Raw genomic sequence first — 20,363 nt, forward strand, 5'->3', positions numbered from 1 at the left:
CCATGCTCCTGATTCCAGTAATAGTGGCTATTCCTTAAGTCAACTTGATTAATAGTAGTTAATGGACTTCTCTTCCAGGAAGTTATCCAAACCTTTTTTTTAAACCAACTACACTAACTTCCCTAACCACATCCTCTGGCAACAGATTCCAGAGATTAATTGTGGGTTGAGTGAGAGAATTTTCTCCAATTAGTTTTAAATATGCTACTTGCAAACTTCATGGATTGCCCCTAGTGTTTCTATTAGCCGAAAGAGTAAATAACAGATTCACATTTACTTGTTCTAGTCCTCTCATGATTTTATAGACCTCTATCATATCCTCCCTTAGCCATCTCTTCTCCAAGCAGAACAGCCCTAACCTCTTTATCCTTTCCTCATGGGGAGCCATTCCATCCCCTTTATCATTTTGGTCGCTCTTCTCTGTACCTCTCCAGTGCAACTATATCTCTTGAGATATGGCGACCAGAATTGTACAGTTCTCAGCGCGGTCTCCCCACGGAGCGAAACAGAGGTATTGCCATTTTCTGTTTGTCGCCATTCCCTTACTGATTCCTAACATTCTTGCTTTTTGACTGCCGCAGCATACTGAGCCGACAATTTCAATGTATTATCCACTAGGACGCCTAGAACCTTTTCTTGGGTGGTAGCTCCTAATATGGAACCCAACATCGTGTAACTACAGCATGGGTTAGATGTCAACTTTGATTTTCAACTCTAGGTGCCTAAATCTAGATTAATTATAGGCTTAAGTCTTAGTGAATTTCCAGCTGAAAGCTTGGATACCATAGAGAAGCATAGAGGTTTTTTTTTTTGTTTTGTTTTTTTTGTTTTTTTTTTTTTTTTGAAGGTTGACACCTAAATGTTTAGAGAATTTGATTTGTTATAATTCTTAAATATATACAGAATACTATTAAGTTGAAAATATCTATTATAGCAGCTTGATATGCTACAGTCATATTGGACATAAATTATGCCTCATAAATCTAATGCTTCAAAGCAGTGGCATGGAAGCATGAAATTAGTAGTAATAGATCTGTGCAGAAAGATAAGTGCTTGCAATAGTATTTTTACTTCTACTATTTGGATATATGTAACAGTCCCATATGGTAAGCAAATTTTTCTAAAATTTGTTTTAATACAATAGGAAATCAGTCCACCTATGCTGCTGCAGGTAACCAGCAGCTAACTGGGAGTTATGCAGGAGCATATGGAAGTCAAGGCAGCTTGAGTGGATATGGTAAGTGTTCAAACCAAAACTTTTATTGTATGATTACTTTGGAAGCATAAACCTTTTCTTTTTAAAACTTCTACTTTCTTGTTTTTGTTTGCCTTGCTCAGATAAATTCTTGCTTGTCAAGTTTTGCTGCTCATCTTCTAAACTGACAAAAATGTATATAGTTGCAGCCCCCGGTTTTCTATTGGAAAAGTTTGTAAATTCTGCGGCAATTGTGGCACATTGTATAATTTGTTTCTTATTTTGAAAATTATTTTTCCTATATAGTTTGTATGTGTGTGTGTATATATATTTATATTTTGCAGGAATGGATTTTGGTTATTGGTGGGAAGGGAGGTGAGAATAAAGGAGAGGATAGGGAATCTGGTGGATGAGGGGGGATCTTGAGAAAAGGGTCTTATTAGAGGGAGGATCATGAGCTGAGAGAGAAAACAGGGGAAAGGGGGGATTGAGAAGGGAAGACATGAGACTAATGGTCAGGGACACTGGATCCACTTCATGTACCATCTCCTGATGCTAGCTCCTCTCTCACACATGCTGCTCTCATACACCTTAAACCTTTCTTTCCTTCCTCCACCTTCCAAACATAACATCAGTCCAGGCTTAGTTATTGAAAAGGCACAGCAAAGGTGCCTGAGGCTGCACTGTTACCCTGGACAGTGCAATTTAAACTGCTGAACTCCAGTCCTGGGTAGCAGGGAAAATGGCTTGAGGCACCATTCTGTCATCGTCATCTTCCTACTGCCAAACTTCGGTCAGAAAGGGAGAGATACATGAGTTGCCCCACTTTGTTTGACCTGACCCTGCAAGAATACAGCAAGGGCTAGATTTTTGCAGCTTTGATTGCAGGAGACGAAAGATACTGTATATAGTCGGATGGTTCACTATAGATCCCTTCTGGTTATTTTGGTGACTTACAGGCTGGCCCTCATACCTTTTCTGCTTTTGTTGCACAAGCACTGACACTTGTTCTTATTTATTCCCCTTAATGCCTTTTAGATAAATTCCAGCTAGTTCTGGCATCTTGCTGCTGGGTTAAGTAAACTTCTGTACCTGGTATTGTTTCTAGTGACTTTTTCACTGGAAATACCAAAGCAAAAAAAAAAAACTGTTTCCCAGGTTAACATCTGGTCGGTGGGCTCATCTTTGGTTGGTATACTTAAACCTCTGGTATTATTCATGGCTATTTTTAGCTTATGATTTTTCCATATTTTGTAGTGCATTGTCTCCTCCCGCTTTCATTTACATTTATTTAGGTTTATATGCACTCATTTAAAATCTAGGCAAAGCACCTAAACACACTTCAACGTTTGGGCAGGTCAGTCCCAACGAGTGGGTTATGCACCTCTGCCAGCAGATGGAGACGACATGGGTACATAGCCCCGCCCCAACATCAGCCCACCAGTATTCTCCTTCTCCAGCAGATGGTGGACATGTATTTCCCTTCGGGGGATTGCCTGGGAGGGGGGAGGGGGGTGGAGCTGGAAAGGAGATATCAAAAAGACGAGATGTCGAAGTAGCACCATTTGCCTCCTGAGGTGATACCGTGTGGTTCCTCCCTCAGAGTGCCTTAGGTCTGGTAGCCTTAACTGGCGTGGACCTAAATTCGAATTAGTGGTTGCAGGCCGAGAGGCTTGACTGTGAAGGCTTTATCCCTCCCTCTAGATAAGAATACCAATGACGATTGTGGTGGCTCTCCTAGTGAGGAAGGACATTCCCCCAGATTTGGAGCCATATAGAACTCTTCTCTGTTTGTTCCAGTCTCACAAGGTCCTTCTGCGTTTTATCACAAGCTGCTTGTGATTTAACTACTCTGAATAATTTTGTCATCTGCAAATCTGATCACCTCACTCGTAACCCTTTCCAGATCATTTATAAATATATTAAAAAGCACAGGTCCAAACACAGACCCCTGAGGTACTTCACTGTTTACCTTTTTCCACTGTGAAAACTGACCATTTAATCCGTTTCCTGTCTCTCTTTTTTTTTTAATTTGTAGTTTTATTAAGGCATATAACATAAAAATAAAAAAAAATATATATATATATATATGAACATCCATGTATCAAAATAAACAATATAACATTTCTACGATCTTACACAAGAGTTGGGTGTGTTCTTTCTCTATTTCTCCTTCCCCACCCCCCCAGGAGTATTGCTGATATTAAGCCGTAGGAATTTTGATAATGTTCATGGCATAAATAATCAAGAGCAGTACAGTCTAAGTATGGAATAGAGAGTCTCTAGGCAACAACCACATCCCCTGTCCCTTCCACATCGCTCTGTTAATCAGGCACATAATGGATGCCAAAACTGCTGAAGACTGGCTAGAATTCCAGGGGCGAGTAGCCAATTCATGAAAAGAACAGAATTTAGTTAGCCTTGCCCGTAATGTATCGGATCTCCAGAGCAATGCTAACTTGCATCTTGCTGCTATGATAATGAGGTACGTGAGTTTCCCCTGGAGCAGGTGGAACATCTAAGGGTAAATTCAAAAGGGTCATCTCAGGTGTTAAGAGCACCCTTTCCCCTATGACCGTCTGTATTATTTGGGTGATGGAATTACAGAATATATTTACTTGAGGGCATGTCCACCACGTGATTAAAAAGTGCCTATCTGGCCACACCCCTTCCAGTATCTGGAATCATGAGACGGATCAAATTTGTTCATGCGTTCCAGGTATTTTATAACTATTCTCAGCCAAAAGAATATAGGGGGAGCTCTTTTTTGTGTGTAGAAAGGTTTCCTCGGACATTGTTTTACATAAATCTGTTTCCCAGGCCTTCATAAACACTGGCTTTTCCAAAGGATCCTTATTGATAAAATTATAGACTTGGGAAATCGCCCTTTTAAAAGTGTCAGCCTGGTCACACCAATTCTCCAATTGTCTTTCCCATACCTAGATCCCGTCCAATCTGTTCCGCCTGGAAAAAGTGACGAATTTGCAGGTAAGGGAAAACGTCCCCCGAGTGTAAATAATGTTTCTCTTGCAGAGTGGGGAAGGAAATCACCGCTCCCCTGTCCCAGAAATCTCAAGCCATGCTCCACTCATGTTTTGAAGTATCTTGTCTGTCCCCCTGTAGGAAAAAGCATTGTATTATGAACATGGGAACTATAAAAATAACTCAGATTCCCCACCAGTGAGCTCCTCCATCTCTCACAGACCATTAAAGTGGTTTTGGTCGACTCTGGCAAGTGCCGTATAGGCATCCAAGTCCTCTTGGGTTGCCACACTAAAGATCTGAGTGGGAGCTTACTCACCAGAGACTGTTCTATATCTACCTATTGTCTCTGTTCGCTTTGCCAATGCCAATTGAAGATTGCTCGTAATTGCACTGCCATATAGTACCAGCTCAGGTTTGGCACCCCTAGTCCGCCCCGCAACTTATGCCAATACATAACTGTTTGATACCCTAGGTGGTCTCCTTTTCCAAATATAGGAAAAAATCCTTTGTTGCCAACTCTTGAGTATTTCAGTGGGAATGTGGATTGGTAGTGCCTGGAATAAGTAACCCAAGCGAGGAAGAACATTCATCTTTACTGATATCCTTCCGAACCATGATAAATATAATTCAGACCATCTATCCAGATCACGAAAAATTTTTTGTATGAGTGGGGGGTAATTTAATTGAAATAGCTCGGTAGGGCTGTTGCTAATGTATACCCTTAGGTATTTGATTTTCTTGCTGGCCCATTGAAAGTGAAAAGAGGACTTTAAGATGGTTAGCGCTCTAACTGGAATGGACACATTTAAAAGTTCAGATTTTTCCACGTTCAGCGTAAAACCAGATACTGCACTGAATTTCTGTAACTCAACCAGGGCTTCCTGCAGTAACTGGGCTGGGTTCGTTATGGTAAACAGAATGCCATCGGCGAACATAAACATTTTATAATAGCGCTCACCAATGGTAACACCACGGATCTTCCCATTATGCCGGACCTGAGTGGCTAGAGGCTCATGAAAAAGCGCAAATAGTAAGGGGGAAAGGGGGCAGCCCTGTCTTGTACCTCTATTTATCGAAAGCCTCAGAATAGGTCCCATTAACTTTCACTCTGGTCTTTGGTTCGGCATACAGTTGTAACCAATTAAGAAAGTGTGGTCTAAAATTCATCACTTTCAAAGTACAGAAGAGGAATTGCCAGTGCACCATATCGAAGGCTTTTTCTGCATCAACCAATAATAGGACAGTCTGCATTGCCTGCTCCCTAGCCCTCTCAATTAGATCTACAATTTTCCAGATATTAGCAGTCATCCTATCAGGAATAAATCCAGCCTGATCCGTATGCACAAGCTTGGCTATGATCGTATTCAGGCAGATCGCCATAATTTTTGCCAAGATCTTAAGGTCCACGTTTATAAGAAAAATGGAATGATACGACCCACATTTCATTAGATCCCGCCCTGGTTTTCCAAAAATAGTAATACCAGCGATATTCGCTCCTGGCCCCAATGGATGCCTGTCTCTTAAGGAGTTGAATAATGAATTCAAGGGAGACACCAACGATGGAGCGAATTTTTTTTTTTAAATAAAATTGTGGGGTATATCCATCTAAACCAGTGGCCTTGTTAGCCTTTAACCCCTTAATCACTTGCTGTATTTCTAGAGGGAATATTTCCCTATCCAAGAATTCCTTGTCCTGCTCTGTGAGTGAAGGTTAACTTTCCCCAGATAGGATTCGATTTGTTCCAAGGAGATGGAGGAATTCGCTGTGTAGAGATTGCCATAAAAATGTTGGAACCTTTGTCTGACCTTGGAGGGGATTTGATTAGGCTGTCATCTGGACATTTAATCATAGTAATCTGCTTTTTAATCTGTTCTTGTTTCAAATATCTTGCCAATAGTCTCCCTGATCTATTGCCCCACTCAAATTTTTCTTGTGTTATCAGGGACACTTTGGCTGCTAATTCTGCAACTGCTATGGTCTGCAGCTCATCCCTGGCGTTTTGTAATTTCACATATGTAGCCTTAGATAAGGTCTGCTTGTGGAGCGCTGTAAGTGTAGTGATTTCACTAACTAATTTTTGTTTCGCTCTGACTGTTTTTGTTTAATTTATATTTTATTGCATTTTATCATTTATACAAGAAATTTTGACAATGTTATTATACATAATCCAGATAAAAAAGAAATTACAATAGCCAACAGCATATCTTTCCATAGAAATTCCCATATAACATAATCTGGTCGTGCTCACATATAGATATATATATATATAGATATACAGAGAAATGACTGCAGAAGAAGACCAAACCCATCCAGTCTGCCCAGCAAGCTACACACTTTATCTTTTTTTATCTTTTTCTCTCTCCCACCTGTTACTATCGGCTTCCAGTACCCTCCAGCCCTAATTCCCCTCCACCCCACCACCAATGTAGAGAGCAGCGCCGGATCTGCATCCAAGTGAACATCCAGCTCAATTAGGGGTAGCAACCGCTGCAACAAGCAGGCCACACCCCTGCCTTATACTGTTACCCACCCCTGGTTTGTTTTTTTTTGGAGATGGCAGCCCTCTATCCTTCCGCTCCGTGAAGGTGGAACACCAACCACTGGCATCCCGCTCCGTGAATGCCTCTGTGGCTACTGCCGCTCTGTGCAGTGTTTTGCTGCCTCCTCTTTATTCACGTCCTCTAGACTTGATGGATCCACAGTGTTTATCCCATGCCCCTTTGAAGTCCTTCACAGTTTTAGACTTCACCATTTCCTCCGGAAGGGCATTCCAGGCATCCACCACCCTTTCCGTGAAGAAATACTTCCTGACATTGGTTCTTAGTCTTCCTCCCTGGAGCCTCAGCTCGTGACCTCTGGTTCTGCTGATTTTTTTCTGATGGAAAAGGTTTGTCGTAGTCTTTGGATCATTAAAGTTTTTCAAGTATCTGAAAGTCTGAATCATATTACCCCTGCTCCTCCTTTCCTCCAGGGAGTACATATTTAGATTCTTCAATCTCTCCTCGTATGTCATCTGATTAACATTGAACCACACAAAGGAAATAGAGGACACCAAGAATTAGAATAGAGCAGATACATTAAAGAAATACTTATAACAAGCCAAGCTCTGTAAAATGTCGCCTAAACATTCTAAATACAAACAACCTTTTGGAGGGTCTTAGGATCCTGAAGAATCTAAATAAGTATGAAGTTGCATTGGATCATTAAATACATACTTAGTGTTACCACAAATCAATATACGACGACAGGGAAAACGCAAAATAAATTTTACTCCTCTATCAGTTACCTCCCCTCTCATTGCAATGAATTTTTTCCTTTTTAACTGTTCTCGCTATGTCTGGGAAAATTTGAATTGGTTGTCCATAAAACTTTAATTTCTGAAATCTAAAGTATTGCTTCAAAACATTCTCTTTCGGTCAAAAATGAAAAATGCACCAGCAGTGTTGCTCTTAAACTTATATCCATTTCAAATGATTTCTCCAGAAAATCTGTTAAGTTCAAATTTGTATCTTCTTAATTTTCTTGTCCAGGGATATTTTTATCTGAAGATGGTTGCTGTGGTAGATAATGTTGATATCACGGGTATTGCATCCGGTGAATATTTAAGTATATTTAAAAGGTAACTTTTAAATAAATCCATTGGCAACAGCAATTTAGTTTTAGGAAAATTTCGAATTCTTAAGTTTGCTCTTTTCGATTGGTTTTCAAAGATCTCCATTTTATTTTCAAACATTTTTTCTGACTTTATCAAGTTTATTTGAACATTCTCAATTTCTTTTATTCTCCCTTCAATTGTTTCCAGTTGTTTCTCCATACTTATCATTTTCTCTTCTGCTGTGTGTTTTAGTTATTGCCTCTTGGATCGTTACCGTTTACAAATTTATCGATGTCTGCATCGCTAACAAAATATTCCTGATTTCTTCTAAGGAAGGTACAAGAGCAGGGATGGAACTGAGTCCATAAGGCCTTCTCCACTCTTTCCAAGTTGTTCTGGGTGATATTGTGCCTGTTCCTCATGGTTCCTGGAACCTGGTTCCCCAAGATTCACAGAAGAGTTCCTCCTCTTCTCTGGACATCACTAACTGCTGGAAAATTACTCATAAAAGTTTTTCTAGCATCGGTGGATCCGGAATTGTTGGAGCACCCGGGCTTAGCGATGTTTCTAGAGTCAGGGGGCTCGGCAGCTGCTCCTTACCGGCCCCAGCGATTACAGCTTCCGGGTAATTCGTCAGCGTCTTAGCGAAAGCTGCCTCGATCCTTGGTTGTCGAATATCCCGATCCGGAGTTGAGGTAATGTCTCTTACGCGAGCTTTCCTCTTAGTATGAGGCATATTCTTGAGCAAAGCAATAATATCAAAGGAATTAGCTTGAAGTATATCTCCATCAACCAGGAGCCATCCTTCACATCCTTACAGGTCGGTGGCCATCTTGGTCTCTCTGGTTTTAACATAGGCTCCTTGTGAGATGAGATGGCCCCTCACCACTGCCTTCAAACAATCCCATACTATAGCAGGGTCTCCTTCATTAGTGGCCATATAGTTAGATATATTCCCCTGCAGTTGTTTACAAAATGCCTCATCGGCAAGAAGGGTATCATTCAATTTCCATGGGCGAAACCCAGTCCCATCTATGAGGTAGCCTATCTCCATGCCAATTGGTGCATGGTCGGACCATGTAATGGGGTCAATATATATCCGTTTAATCCTCCCTGCTAACATCTTATCAACTAAAAAATTATCTATTCATGAGTAAGAATGATGTGGCGGGGAGAAGAAAGTATAGTTTCTGATTTGTGGGTTTCTTTGACGCCATATGTCCGTTAAATGCCATTTTTCTAAGGGGGCCGGTACCCGTGCTACTCCCTCCCGAATTATCAAACTGTGGATTAAGGGTTAAGTTGAAGTCACTTATTAGAGTGCCTTCTCCCTCTCTTTCCAATAATTGGTCAGTCTGCTCAAAAAAGACCACCTGGTCAACGTTTGGACCATAGATGGTCAATATTGTGTACAGTTCCCCCTTGTTCAGATGTAAACAGCAAAAGTCTGCCCTGATCATTTGCCACATGCTTTCGAATTTTATAATCGTATCCCTGCTTAAAAAATATACACAGTCCTGTATATTTGCTCTTCTTGCTGGCAGCAGAGAAAAATCTGTGAGCAAATAATGGCCAAGCAAGAAGATGCTCATATCTACACTTCAAGTGAGTCTCTTGCAGACAGATAACAGTGGCCCCTTGGATTTGGAGATCCTCTTTAAGAAGGTGTCTCTTACGTGGAGTGTTAAGACACTTTACATTCAGAGAGATGAATTGAAGTGCCATTATATATGTGCATAGAAAATTAAGAATGCTTTTCCAGGTGATAGGCTGCCATCCGTAAGGCCATGCGAGAATCCTTCCGTCAATGCCCCCTCCCTCGTCGCTCTTATCTGCGCGCCTTCTTGCTTGGCTACAGTACTGTCCCAATTAAAATGCTTTTCCTACTACTATTTGCAATATACCTCCTTTCAGTCCCTCCCACCCAACCCCCTCCCAATTCCCTACCCTCCCTCTCACCTCCCCTACCCCGTTGTAAGAGCCATGAAGCCATGGCTGTCCCATCTGAGCAGGTGAAGTTGGTGACCGTCTTGGGGTAAACAAGCAGCCCCTCCCATTCCCACCGACAATTTAAAAAGCTCGATCTCATCCCCCCCCCAGCGCCTAGTAACATTCCTTTGAATTGAAAAATCAAAATCAGTTGCTTAAGACATACGTTCCTGCAAACTGAGGGTCCACCAAGGAACTTTTGGCATTGTTACCACCAGTTTACCATAGTAAATATCGAAGGTGTCCTCCGGTTGCTATATTACCCCAGTCCTTCCAGTGTAGATTGAGAGGTCGCCTCTGTGTTCCGCCGTCGCCTTCGACCTCCTTTCTCCATGCGCTGCCAACGCGGAGTCTAAGGTCTGTCGCTAATCTCTGCTGGTGCTGTAGTTTTGATCTGGAGTCCTGTGCCTTCAAGATGGCTGCCGCTTCGGCAGGGGTGGTAGCATTTGATGACTCCCCAAATAGATATGGATATCCCCACTGGAAACAACCATCGGTATCTAATATTTTCTTGTCTTAATGCTTTGGTGATGGGTTGGTATTCTTGCCGGCGTTTAATAGTTCCCGGGGTTAGGTCTGCGAACACTGATATTGATTGTGTCTCCCACTCCCACGTTTGTTGCTTTCTGGCAGCGGGTAACACCTTTTCTTTAACTGGTAGTGGAGGAAGCAGGCTACAATATCCCGTGGCTGATTGCCGTCTAGGTCCCAGTGTGCGGTGCGCCCTTTCAAGTCCGATCAGCGGGTTATCAGCATTGTCTATTTCGGAGACTCCCCGGAATCGTAGATTACATCTACGATTTCTATTTTCTAAGTCTTCCGTTTTGAGAAGCATATCCGACTCAGTGTTAGCCAGTTTATCACATTGGGACTGCAGTTTATCAATCTTGTCCGCTTGGGCGTCCAGCTGCGTATCGCTTCCAGCATTTTGTGTTTATTTGCTTTTAAGTCTTTTCTGATATCCGTGAACCACTGGCGAAATTCATCTCTGGTAGGTACTGCAGAAGGCTGGAGGATTGAATCACCGGTTATTTCAGCGTCATGCTGTAGGCCTGCCATCTCGGGTTCTTCCCTCTCCGGTAGGCCCTCCAAGTCCATTCTGCCTTTAAGATAGGAATATTGGCTGAGATTGGTGCCTTTTCTCTTAGATGCCATGAAGGTATTTAATGAGGAATGTCACAGGTCTTTTAATCTCCTCAAGTTAGCGGGGATGGAAGGCGATTCTCTCAATTATTAGCTTGGGGTGCTCGGGAGCTCCCTGTTCAAGCAGCCATCTCTGCCCGTGACGCCACAGCCCTCTCCCCTGTTTCCTGTCTTTTAACCAGCTTGCAATTCAGAAAATGACCTCTCCTTTCCCACAACTTTTGTTTTCTTAGAAGCCTCTCATGAGGGGCTTTGTCAAATGCCTTCTGAAAATCCAAATACACCACATCTACTGGTTCACCTTTATTTACATGTTTGTTCACCCCTTCAAAAAATGTTGTAGATTTGAGGCAGAACTTCTGTTGGGTAAATCCATTAAACCATGTCTGCCTATATGTTTACAGGAGACACATTTATCCTGAACTAAGCATGTTAAATTGAGGGGGTGGTTGGGGTAAAACTACTCTTATAATACAAGGAGCAGGGGAATTTGCATCCTTATTCACATGACACTACCCTTTAATGTTGCTATGACCAGTTTGGACCCTGAGGGATGATTTATAATATTAGAGGGGACTCTATATGGTAAAACTGAAAGCTTGGGTATCTAGCCCTAAAAACCACCATAATTTTTATATTTGCTTTTCCAATTTTGATGCACACTGTTTGATCATGGGGGTGGGGATTGGAACATATGTATGAATAATGCTTCTGATAAATCGGGACTAGTGTCTCATGTTACAACTGGGTAATGGGGTGCAAACCTCTCAACTACAATATGTATGGTGTGAACATAATTCTACTAGCAGAGATTATACCTCTTATTTACCTTGTCATAAAACTTATAGTAGGATAGATTATTTCTTGTGCAGCTACTTGGCATTGGAGAGGGTTAGAGACTGTGATCTCATCCAGTTCTCTTTCAGAAAACCACCCAATTAGTCTCTTTGGCTTTGACTGACTGTGTTCATCTGGCAGAAGGTGGGGATTAAACTTTTCATTTAAAGACTCCCAAATTTGAAGAAATGATTAAACAAGGTATCGAGTTTACGAATATACATTTGTCTGAGGGATATAATCCAGTTCTTTGGGAGACTTTAAAAGTGGTGGGGAGGGGAAGGATTATAGCCTGAGGCTGAGCACACTGTATTAAATCGGCCCCAAAATGAGGAATGATCAAGTGGATAACACATTGAAATAGTCTGTTCAGTGTGCTGCGGCAGTCAAAGCAAACAATCTTGAGAATTATTCGAAAAGGAATGGCGAATAAAACGGAAATTGTCAATGCCTCTGTCGCTCCATGGCGAGACTGCACCTTGAATAGTGTGTACAATTCTGGTCACCACATCTGAAAAAAAGATATAGTTGCGATGGAGAAGGTACAGAGAAGGGCGACCAAAATGATAAAGGGGATAGAACAGCTCCCCTATGAGGAAAGACTAGAGGTTAGAACTTTTCAGCTTGGAGAAGAGACGACTGAGGGGGGGATATGATAGAGGTGTTTAAAATCATGAGAGGTCTAGAACAGGTAGATGTGAATCTGTTATTTACTCTTTTGGATAATAGAAGGACTAGGGGGTAATCCATGAAGTTAGCATGTGGCACATTTAAAACTAATTGGAGAAAGTTCTTTCACTCAACGCACAATTAAACTTTGGAATTTGTTGCCAGGGGGTGTGGTTAGTGCAGTTAGTGTGGCTGGGTTTAAAAAAGAATTGGATAAGTTCTTGGAGGAGAAGTCCATTACCTGCTATTAATTAAGTTGACTTAGAAAATAGCCACTGCTATTACTAGAAACAGTAACATGGGATAGACTTAGTTTTTGGGAACTTGCCAGGTTCTTATGGCCTGGATTGGCAACTGATGGAGACAGGATGCTGGGCTTGATGGACCCTTGGTCTGACCCAGTATGGCATGTTCTTAAGCCATTTTAATAAACAAAGATTATGTAAGCAAGAAGAACTGCCGTTAAACACCTTGAACAACCTAAGCAAACCTGTAGTGACCTGACCGTTAGTTGAGGCTCGTTAAGAAAAAGTTACAAAAGCTACAGGCTACTCATATTGAAAAGAGTATTCTATATACTAAACAGATATTAGCATGAAAGTAGTGGGACCTCTTGGCTACAGCAACTAGAGAAGCTTTGGCTAAGACAACTATCAGTGGTGTCAGACACTACAGGTCCTTTGTCATCCTAAGGAAATAGTTTGCCTCCTATTATGAACATCTCAATCATATGTCAAGCGGGGAGGACATATTTCAATATGGGAAATTCCTCAGGAGGTGCTAGAGATGCTTGGAGCACGTATCGCAGAGTTTAAGGTTAGGACATTGTCTACACTGTTTCAAAAGAGCCCTGGGCCTGATGGTTTCCAGCTCTAATATTATAAGCATTATATTATGTGCCAAATATTTACCTTTGAGTGAATTTAATCATTTAGATGAGACTGAGGCATCCTCGGTTAACTTATTAGAAGCGGTTATCACCGTATTTCCTAAAAAAGATAGACCTCGCTGATTGCTCCTTTTATCTCCCAATATTGCTTATCAATACTGATATTAAGTTGGCAAAAGTGCTCCAGTTGCGGCTAGAGGGAGTACTTCCCTTGTTTGTCCATCCAGATCAGACCGGCTTTGTAAAGGAAAAGTCCTCCGTAAATAATACTAGAGATTATTAAATTTTATACATCCGGCTAAAAGAAAATTCTTGTTGGTCATTGCATTAGATGCAGAAAAAGCAATTTATTTCTTATCTTGGCCATTTATGATTGCCACCCTTAGTTTGATTTTCCTGTAGAGTTCTTTGCATAGATAGTTTCTATATGAGAAGACTACTATGTAGGTCATGACTAATGGGAGTCCTATCCCCCTCCCTTTGAGGTTCGGAGGGGTAGCAGGTAGGGTGTCCACTCTTGTTTAATTTGGCATTGGAGCCCCTTGCTTATAAGATTCGAACTACAGCTGAGGTGAGAGGTTTTGGGTTCTGAGATTCTTGTCATAAGTTGGCAGATATATTGCTGTTTCTTACAGATGTAGAGAAGTCTGGCCCTGCCCTGCTTAGAATATTTGAACAATATAACTGTCTGGCTAAAGTAAATTAAATAAAATCTAGTTTCCCTGTTTTTACCTGGATCAGTCCAGACAGCTGGGTTTTGCCTCCCTTCCAGCAGATGGAGACAGAGAAAAACTTGAGTACACCCCCTCTTAGGCCTGAGTGCTGCCTGCGTGTCTTCAGTATTTCTCAGTCTCCAGTAGATGGAGGTGGTGCAAAACCTGTGGTCTTGAACCAGTTTGAGTTTAACAACAACCCCCCCCCCCCCCCCCCCAAAAAAAAAAATCCTAAAAGATCAGTCTCAGAGCAGGACAGAAGAAGCAGCTTTCCTCCCGAGGGGGGGTTTGTAGTTTCCAGTGAGGAAACACCCCCCCCCCCCCCCCCCCAAGTAGCAAGTGCTGTGGGAGCTGGGCTGGGAAGTCTGCTGTGCTCCCTCTGTTGGTGAAGCGCCTGGGGTTGATTCCGGAGGTCCGGTCCCTCCACCCCCATACCCTTTGCTGTGGGTATTTGGAGCAGCCTGCCCTTCACAACAGTACTGTCTTTTTTTTTTTTTTTTTTTTTTTTTTTAATTTTTTCACGGCAAGGCAGTGCGTGCACAGGCTGTTTGTTTTCAGGCATTCCTCAGCACGACCGGCTCCGGGGTTTTTTTTTTTCCTTTAGGGCGCTCGTCTGACCAGCTTTTATATATATACAAGCCGTTAAGCCTGTTAAAATGGGCTACATTACATTTTTTTTTCAGTCCATTTTCTAACACAGCACCCTTCTACACTTTTTCTCCCTCTCTCCCCCTTCCCCTCGTTCACTCCTCCCCTTTCCTCCACTCAGTCTTACTCACCCTGTCTCCCACTGCCTCCTTCCCCTCACTCTCACCTCTCTCCCCTTCCCTCAGTCACTCCCACCTCTCTCCCCTTCCCTCAGTCACTCCCCACCCTCTCTCAATCCCATCCCCTCCCCCTCAGCCCTCCTCCACTCCCTTTTTCTCTGCTCCACAACTTCTTACCCTTCCACTTACTCACATCCCTGTCTCTCACCTCTCCCTCTCCCCTCACTCTTCCCCACCCACTCCTCCCTCCCCCTCACTCAGTCCCTCCCCCTCCCTCCCTCTCACTCAGTCCCTCCCTCAGTCTCTCTTTCTCAGTCCCTCCCTCCCACTCAGTCCCTCCCTCCCCCCTCTCAGTCCCTCCCTCCCCCCCTCTCAGTCCCTCCCTCCCCCCTCACTCAGTCCCTCCCTCCCCCCTCACTCAGTCCCTCCTTCTCACTCAGTCACTCCCTCCCACTCCGTCCCTCCCTCTCTCTCTCCTCCCTCCCTCGATACTGGCTGCCGCCGCTGCCGCCGCCACTTGACGCCGCAATGTTTTTTTTTTCTGACGCTGGCTGAGACCGATGTGCTCGCCCGCACATGCGCAGTAGAGCTGGTCTCTACTGCGCATTTGCGGCACGTCGGTCAACCTTCAATTATTAGGTTGATATATATATATATATGATGTATTCACGTAACTTAAATTCAAAACAGCATCATATTTAAGGAAATATCAATAGCTGATACCATGTCTCATAATCGGGACCAGAGAAACCTCATATCAAAAATGGCGGGCTTTACTTCCGATAGCCCCGAATGCCACTAATATAATTGTGCAGTCACAGATAAATATTTGGACCGTCACCAGTTTTTAATCATCTGTTTCTCTTTGATAATTTTTTGAGATTATTGCATTTTCATTTTTTTACACTTTCATTTTTAAATCTGGTTATATTACCAGTCTAAGGGCAGTGCGATTACACTTATCGTAGCAGAGTCTATGCAGCTGGAATATCAAACTGGCCCTGGCCCAACACGGCTCGTGTTTGTCAGCTTCATCAGGGGGCGGAGATTGCCAAATCTAAGTTTGAAAATAACATCCTTTACTAAGTTCGAGCAACAATATGAATAACTAGCGCTGCTATCTAATGCATACATACGATTCCAAAGTCTGCCCAGCGATCACATCTGCTACGTGGTTGCAGCATTAACCTGGCAACTGGATCCGCCAATTTCAAAGGTTATTTTAAACCTGCTTGTATCTCAGAAAGGAACCAATCAGAGAATGAAAATGCAATAATCTCAAATTATCAAAGAGAAACCGATGATTAAAAACTGGTGACAGTCTGAATATTTATGTGACTGCACAATTATATTAGTGGCATTCGGGGCTATCGGAAGTAAAGCCCGCCATTTTTTATATGAGACTTCTCTGGTCCCGTATGAGAGACTACATGGTATCAGCTATTGATATTTCCTTAAATATGATGCTGTTCAGCTTTTTCTTGCGGCAGCCATGCCTCGTGAGGCACATTGTTCGGCCTGCGGGGAGATAGCTGTGCGCCACTTGCGCATGGGCATTTGCTCACATTGCTTCCCAGTGGGAAGGGCTCTTCAGGAGCAGCGCAAGCAATTTCAGGCAGGCCCATGGTGCGGGCAAGTGTCTCGCCTCGCAGTAGAGTGAGGCCGAACTGTTCCCTGTCAGTGTGGGAACAGCGGCCATTTTAAAAACATTCTCTGCCGCTCAGCTTAAGGTGGCTGGGGGAGGGGACGTCCCACCGCCGCTTTCTTCTGCTGCAGTGAGCCTGGTGGACCCTAGGGACGATTTGTCTGATTTTTCTGAGGAGCCCTTTGCCCTGGAGGAGGAAGTGCCGGTTCTGCCCTACTTTACTCCCGATTTTGTGCTCCTTATGCGCAAAACCTTTTTGGCTAGTTAGTCTCAACAGGGACCCTTCCTCCTCAGGGTCCCTCTGGTCCCCCCAAGAAGGTCCCCAGGCGCCAGGAACCCTCTGGTTCGGTTCGGGTCCAAAAGATCCGGGGTCCTGCGTTACGGAAGTACACGGCTCTATCTCCCTCGGAGCTTGCGGATCTCGCGGGTCTTTTACCCGCGGATGGGATCCCGGTCCCTCCCCTTGGTGCTGATCTGGAGGAGGATCCAGAGAAGCCCTTGATCTTGGATGGGGATGACCCGAAGGTGGTCTGTATCATAGGAATTGGAGCCCCTCATTCCCTATGTCCTGGAGGAACTTGGCTTCGCCCTTCCCCAGGCTGAGTCACCTCAAGACACGGTTGATCTGGTTCTGGCAGACTTAAGGGGCCCAACTAGAACTTTTCCCCTGAATCAAATGCTCCAGTAACTTATTGCCCGGGAGTGGGATACTCCAGAAATGGATCTCTGTGGGTTGAGCTATGGACAAGCTATACCTCTTACTGGAAGAGAGAGTGGAACTTCTGAAGGTTCCCAAAGTGAATGCTGCAGTTAGCAGTCACAAAGAGGACCACTATACCAGTGGCAGGGGCAGTGGCACTTAAGGACCTCCAAGACAGAAAGCTTGAGGTCCTCTTCAAGAGGATTTTTGAGGTCTCTGCATTAGAGCCGCTGTCTGCAGTAGTTACATGCTTTGAGTGAGCCTCAGGTGGGTACATCAGTTGCTGAATGCACAAGATCTTCCACCGCAAGAGTCTGCGGTGGTTACGCAATTGGGCGGCAGATGTTTCATCTAAGGCTTAGCTTGGGGCCCTCCCCTTCAAGGGCAAGCTCTTGTTTGAAGATTTGGAGCAGCTGATAGTCGCTGGGCGACAACAAGGTCCACAAGCTGCCTGAAAGTAAACCTAAGGGCTCTCTATTTTCTTCCGACGTGCACTCGTTTTCGGGGACAAAGACGCTTCCACCAGAACAGGGCACCTGGTCAAGCAAACCGACAAACAGGGCAGTCGCAGCCCTGGTCTCAGTCCTTTCACGGCCGTCGAGTGGGTCAGGATGGATCTGGCCAAGGTTCCCTTGGCACCAAACCTTCACAATGAGATCTGGCCGTCCCATTCCTCTGTCCCTGTCATCGGAGGACGGCTGTCCCTCTTCTTCCAGGAATGGGTTAAGATCACCTCAGACCGGTGGGTTCTAAGCATTATCGAACTCGGCTATGCTTTAGTTTGCTTGCCCTCTCCAAGATCTTTGATATCATCCTGCGGCTCATGAACAAAGAAGCAGATAGTTCGTCAGACCCTCGACAGGCTACAATCCCTAGGGGCTATTTGTTTCCGTTCCCCAGGAGGAGCAGGGAGCTGGACACTATTCCATCTACTTTGTGGTGCTGAAGAAAGAGGGCTCTTTCCATCCTATTCTGGACCTCAAGGGGGGGGGGTGAACAAGGCTCTCAAGTTGCCCCATTTTCGAATGGAGGCCCTGCGCTCTGTCATTGCAGCGGTGCTCAGTGGCGAGTTCCTAGCCTCATTGTTTCTGACAGTGGCTGCCTTCTTCAGGAAGGTGAGTATCATGATTTATCATTCATTGGACAATTGACTGGTCAGGGCCAAGTGTTCCAGCATCTGGCAGAATGGTGGTTGTCTTAGAAGGTGTTGGTTGTGTCTTAGGTTTTGCAAGAGCAAACTTTATCCTTTTTAGTTCTTGGAATACCTGGGCGTTTTGTTTTTTTTATCACAGGAGCAGCTCAAGTGTGTTTGCCTGAGGGAAGGGTTACAAAGATTGTTCAGGTGCAGAGGTTCTCTGCTCAGTGGGCTCCCAAGAACCTAGAATTATCTGCAGCTGTTCAGCTCAGTGATGCCCTTTCTGGTTTTGGTTCCTTGGGGAGAACTCAAATGAGAACACAGGTCTTCGCTTCTCTCCCATCTTGTCAGATGCAGGTCTTTCAGAATGGGGAGCCCATTGTCTAGATCAGGTAGCCCAGGGACTGGTCTCCCGTGTAAGGCACTTGCTCTATCAACAGGCTGGAGACCAGAGTCATAGGATGAGCTTTGTTTTTTTTTTTTTTTTTCTTCCGACCATAAAGGGAAAGGTGGTCAGAGGCCTCTCCAGTATTGACATGGTGGACAATATGCATTGGTGAGGAGAATACAGACGTTCTGGACTGTCTGAGGCAAGGAGTCCTTTCCTTGCACGGATAAGAATCTACTTTTCTTGATGGCTTGTGTGACGGGCTCTGAGAATGTGGGCCAGCTTCCTGAGCAGGAACCTTCTAGATCCAGCCAAACTGGATCCCATTCTATGCAAATCCCACCCTATCAAAGGCTAAGGCAAGAATATGAAGAGATCCAATCATGGCTAAGGTTGAACCAGGGCATCTATTCTCTTGGCTCCATATTCTTTGAGTGACAGAATGCCTTGGTCCGGTATATTTCGTACAAATCATTAAATGATATACCAGACCAAGGCATTCTGTCACTCAGTAGTTCCTCATCTATCTCTTTCGCTTCCGTTGTGGCCTCCATTTAGGCTGGCAGTCTTTGTGGGGCCTCAGTTTGGTTCTGGTGGTGGTAGCGATGCCTCCTTTTGAGTCTTTACAACATTCTTCATTTAAGGATATTGCTCTCACCTGAAGAGATCCATTTTTGAGTTTTGCATCTGATTGTTTTCAACCTATGAATTCCTTTAACCGGGAGATATCATCAGAATTCCACCTTGATCAGCCTTTTTATTTCCATCTTTTCAGAGGAGTGTCAGGGAGGCAATACTTTGGATCCATTTTTGTGCAATAGGTCATTTGTCTGTTTTGGAGGCCCATGCAATGGTGAGATGGCAGCTACTCTGATGCAGTGGAATTAGGAGGTAATCTCTTTGGCATATATGTTCAGGGGTTGTCAAGTGCTCAGTGTTTTTCATTCTCATTCTTCTGGAGCTCAGCCTTCCTGGGCAGCAGCAGTTCCTTTAGCATTAGAGTATATTTGTAAGCTAACTACTTGGTTGCTTTTGCATTCTTTTGTTAGGCATCACAGATTTTACTTGGCATGCTGTAGCTTTTGGGGTGGGTGTCCTCCAGTGGCTTCCCTCCTGAACTAGATGGACTTTGGTGCTTCCCACAAGTCTTGACTGAACTAGTATAGTGGGATGAAATAGAAATATTTACCTGTTTAATTTTCTTTCCATGAATCCTGCTACACCAGTCCAGGACCTTACTAGTAAGTTCGGCTGCATATGAAGAGAGAACCTTATTGTTGTCTTCGTCCTGTGCTTGTATGAGCAAAGTTCATTCTCCTGTCAGCTTTTGATTGGGTTTAGCTTCCTGCCCATCTTCCTGTTTATCTCTGTTATTGAGGGCACAAATAAGTGGTGTGCAGTAAGATCATGTCCTTCCCAGTTCACTCAAATCCACGTTTGGATTTGATTGGATATTGATTGTGTTGGTTTACTACATGTTCTGGGTTTTGTTACTTTCCAATTCCATACCATTTAAAGTTTGATGTTTTTATCTTTGGTTTACTGTTTTTTGGCTCTGTTTAATGCTTTGTTATAGAGATACTGAGATGTTCTGTGCTTGTACCATCTGTAAGTAATGGTGCTGATGTCACCAGGAAATATGTTTCCTCTGCCCCCATCTGCTGGTTAGGGGACATAACACACTTGTCTTGACTGGACTAGTGTAGCAAGGT

At 43.7% G+C, this 20,363-nt stretch overlaps 1 protein-coding gene across 2 annotated transcripts in view; it reads left to right on the forward strand.

The window, feature by feature from the left end:
* The window catches only part of HNRNPH1 (heterogeneous nuclear ribonucleoprotein H1), a 129,129-nt gene that overhangs the window by 107,768 nt on the left and 998 nt on the right, over positions 1–20,363 (forward strand). Inside the window, exons 11-12 of one of the 2 annotated variants that reach the window (XM_029583596.1) lie at positions 1,145–1,237; positions 4,139–4,183. In XM_029583596.1, the coding sequence (XP_029439456.1) occupies positions 1,145–1,237; positions 4,139–4,183 (138 nt within the window). The remainder of the gene's footprint in view (positions 1–1,144; positions 1,238–4,138; positions 4,184–20,363) is intronic. The other variant, XM_029583597.1, reaches the window with a different exon arrangement.

The sequence above is a fragment of the Rhinatrema bivittatum genome, chromosome 18 (assembly GCF_901001135.1).
Source record: "Rhinatrema bivittatum chromosome 18, aRhiBiv1.1, whole genome shotgun sequence".
NCBI classification, from domain to species: Eukaryota; Metazoa; Chordata; class Amphibia; order Gymnophiona; family Rhinatrematidae; genus Rhinatrema; species Rhinatrema bivittatum.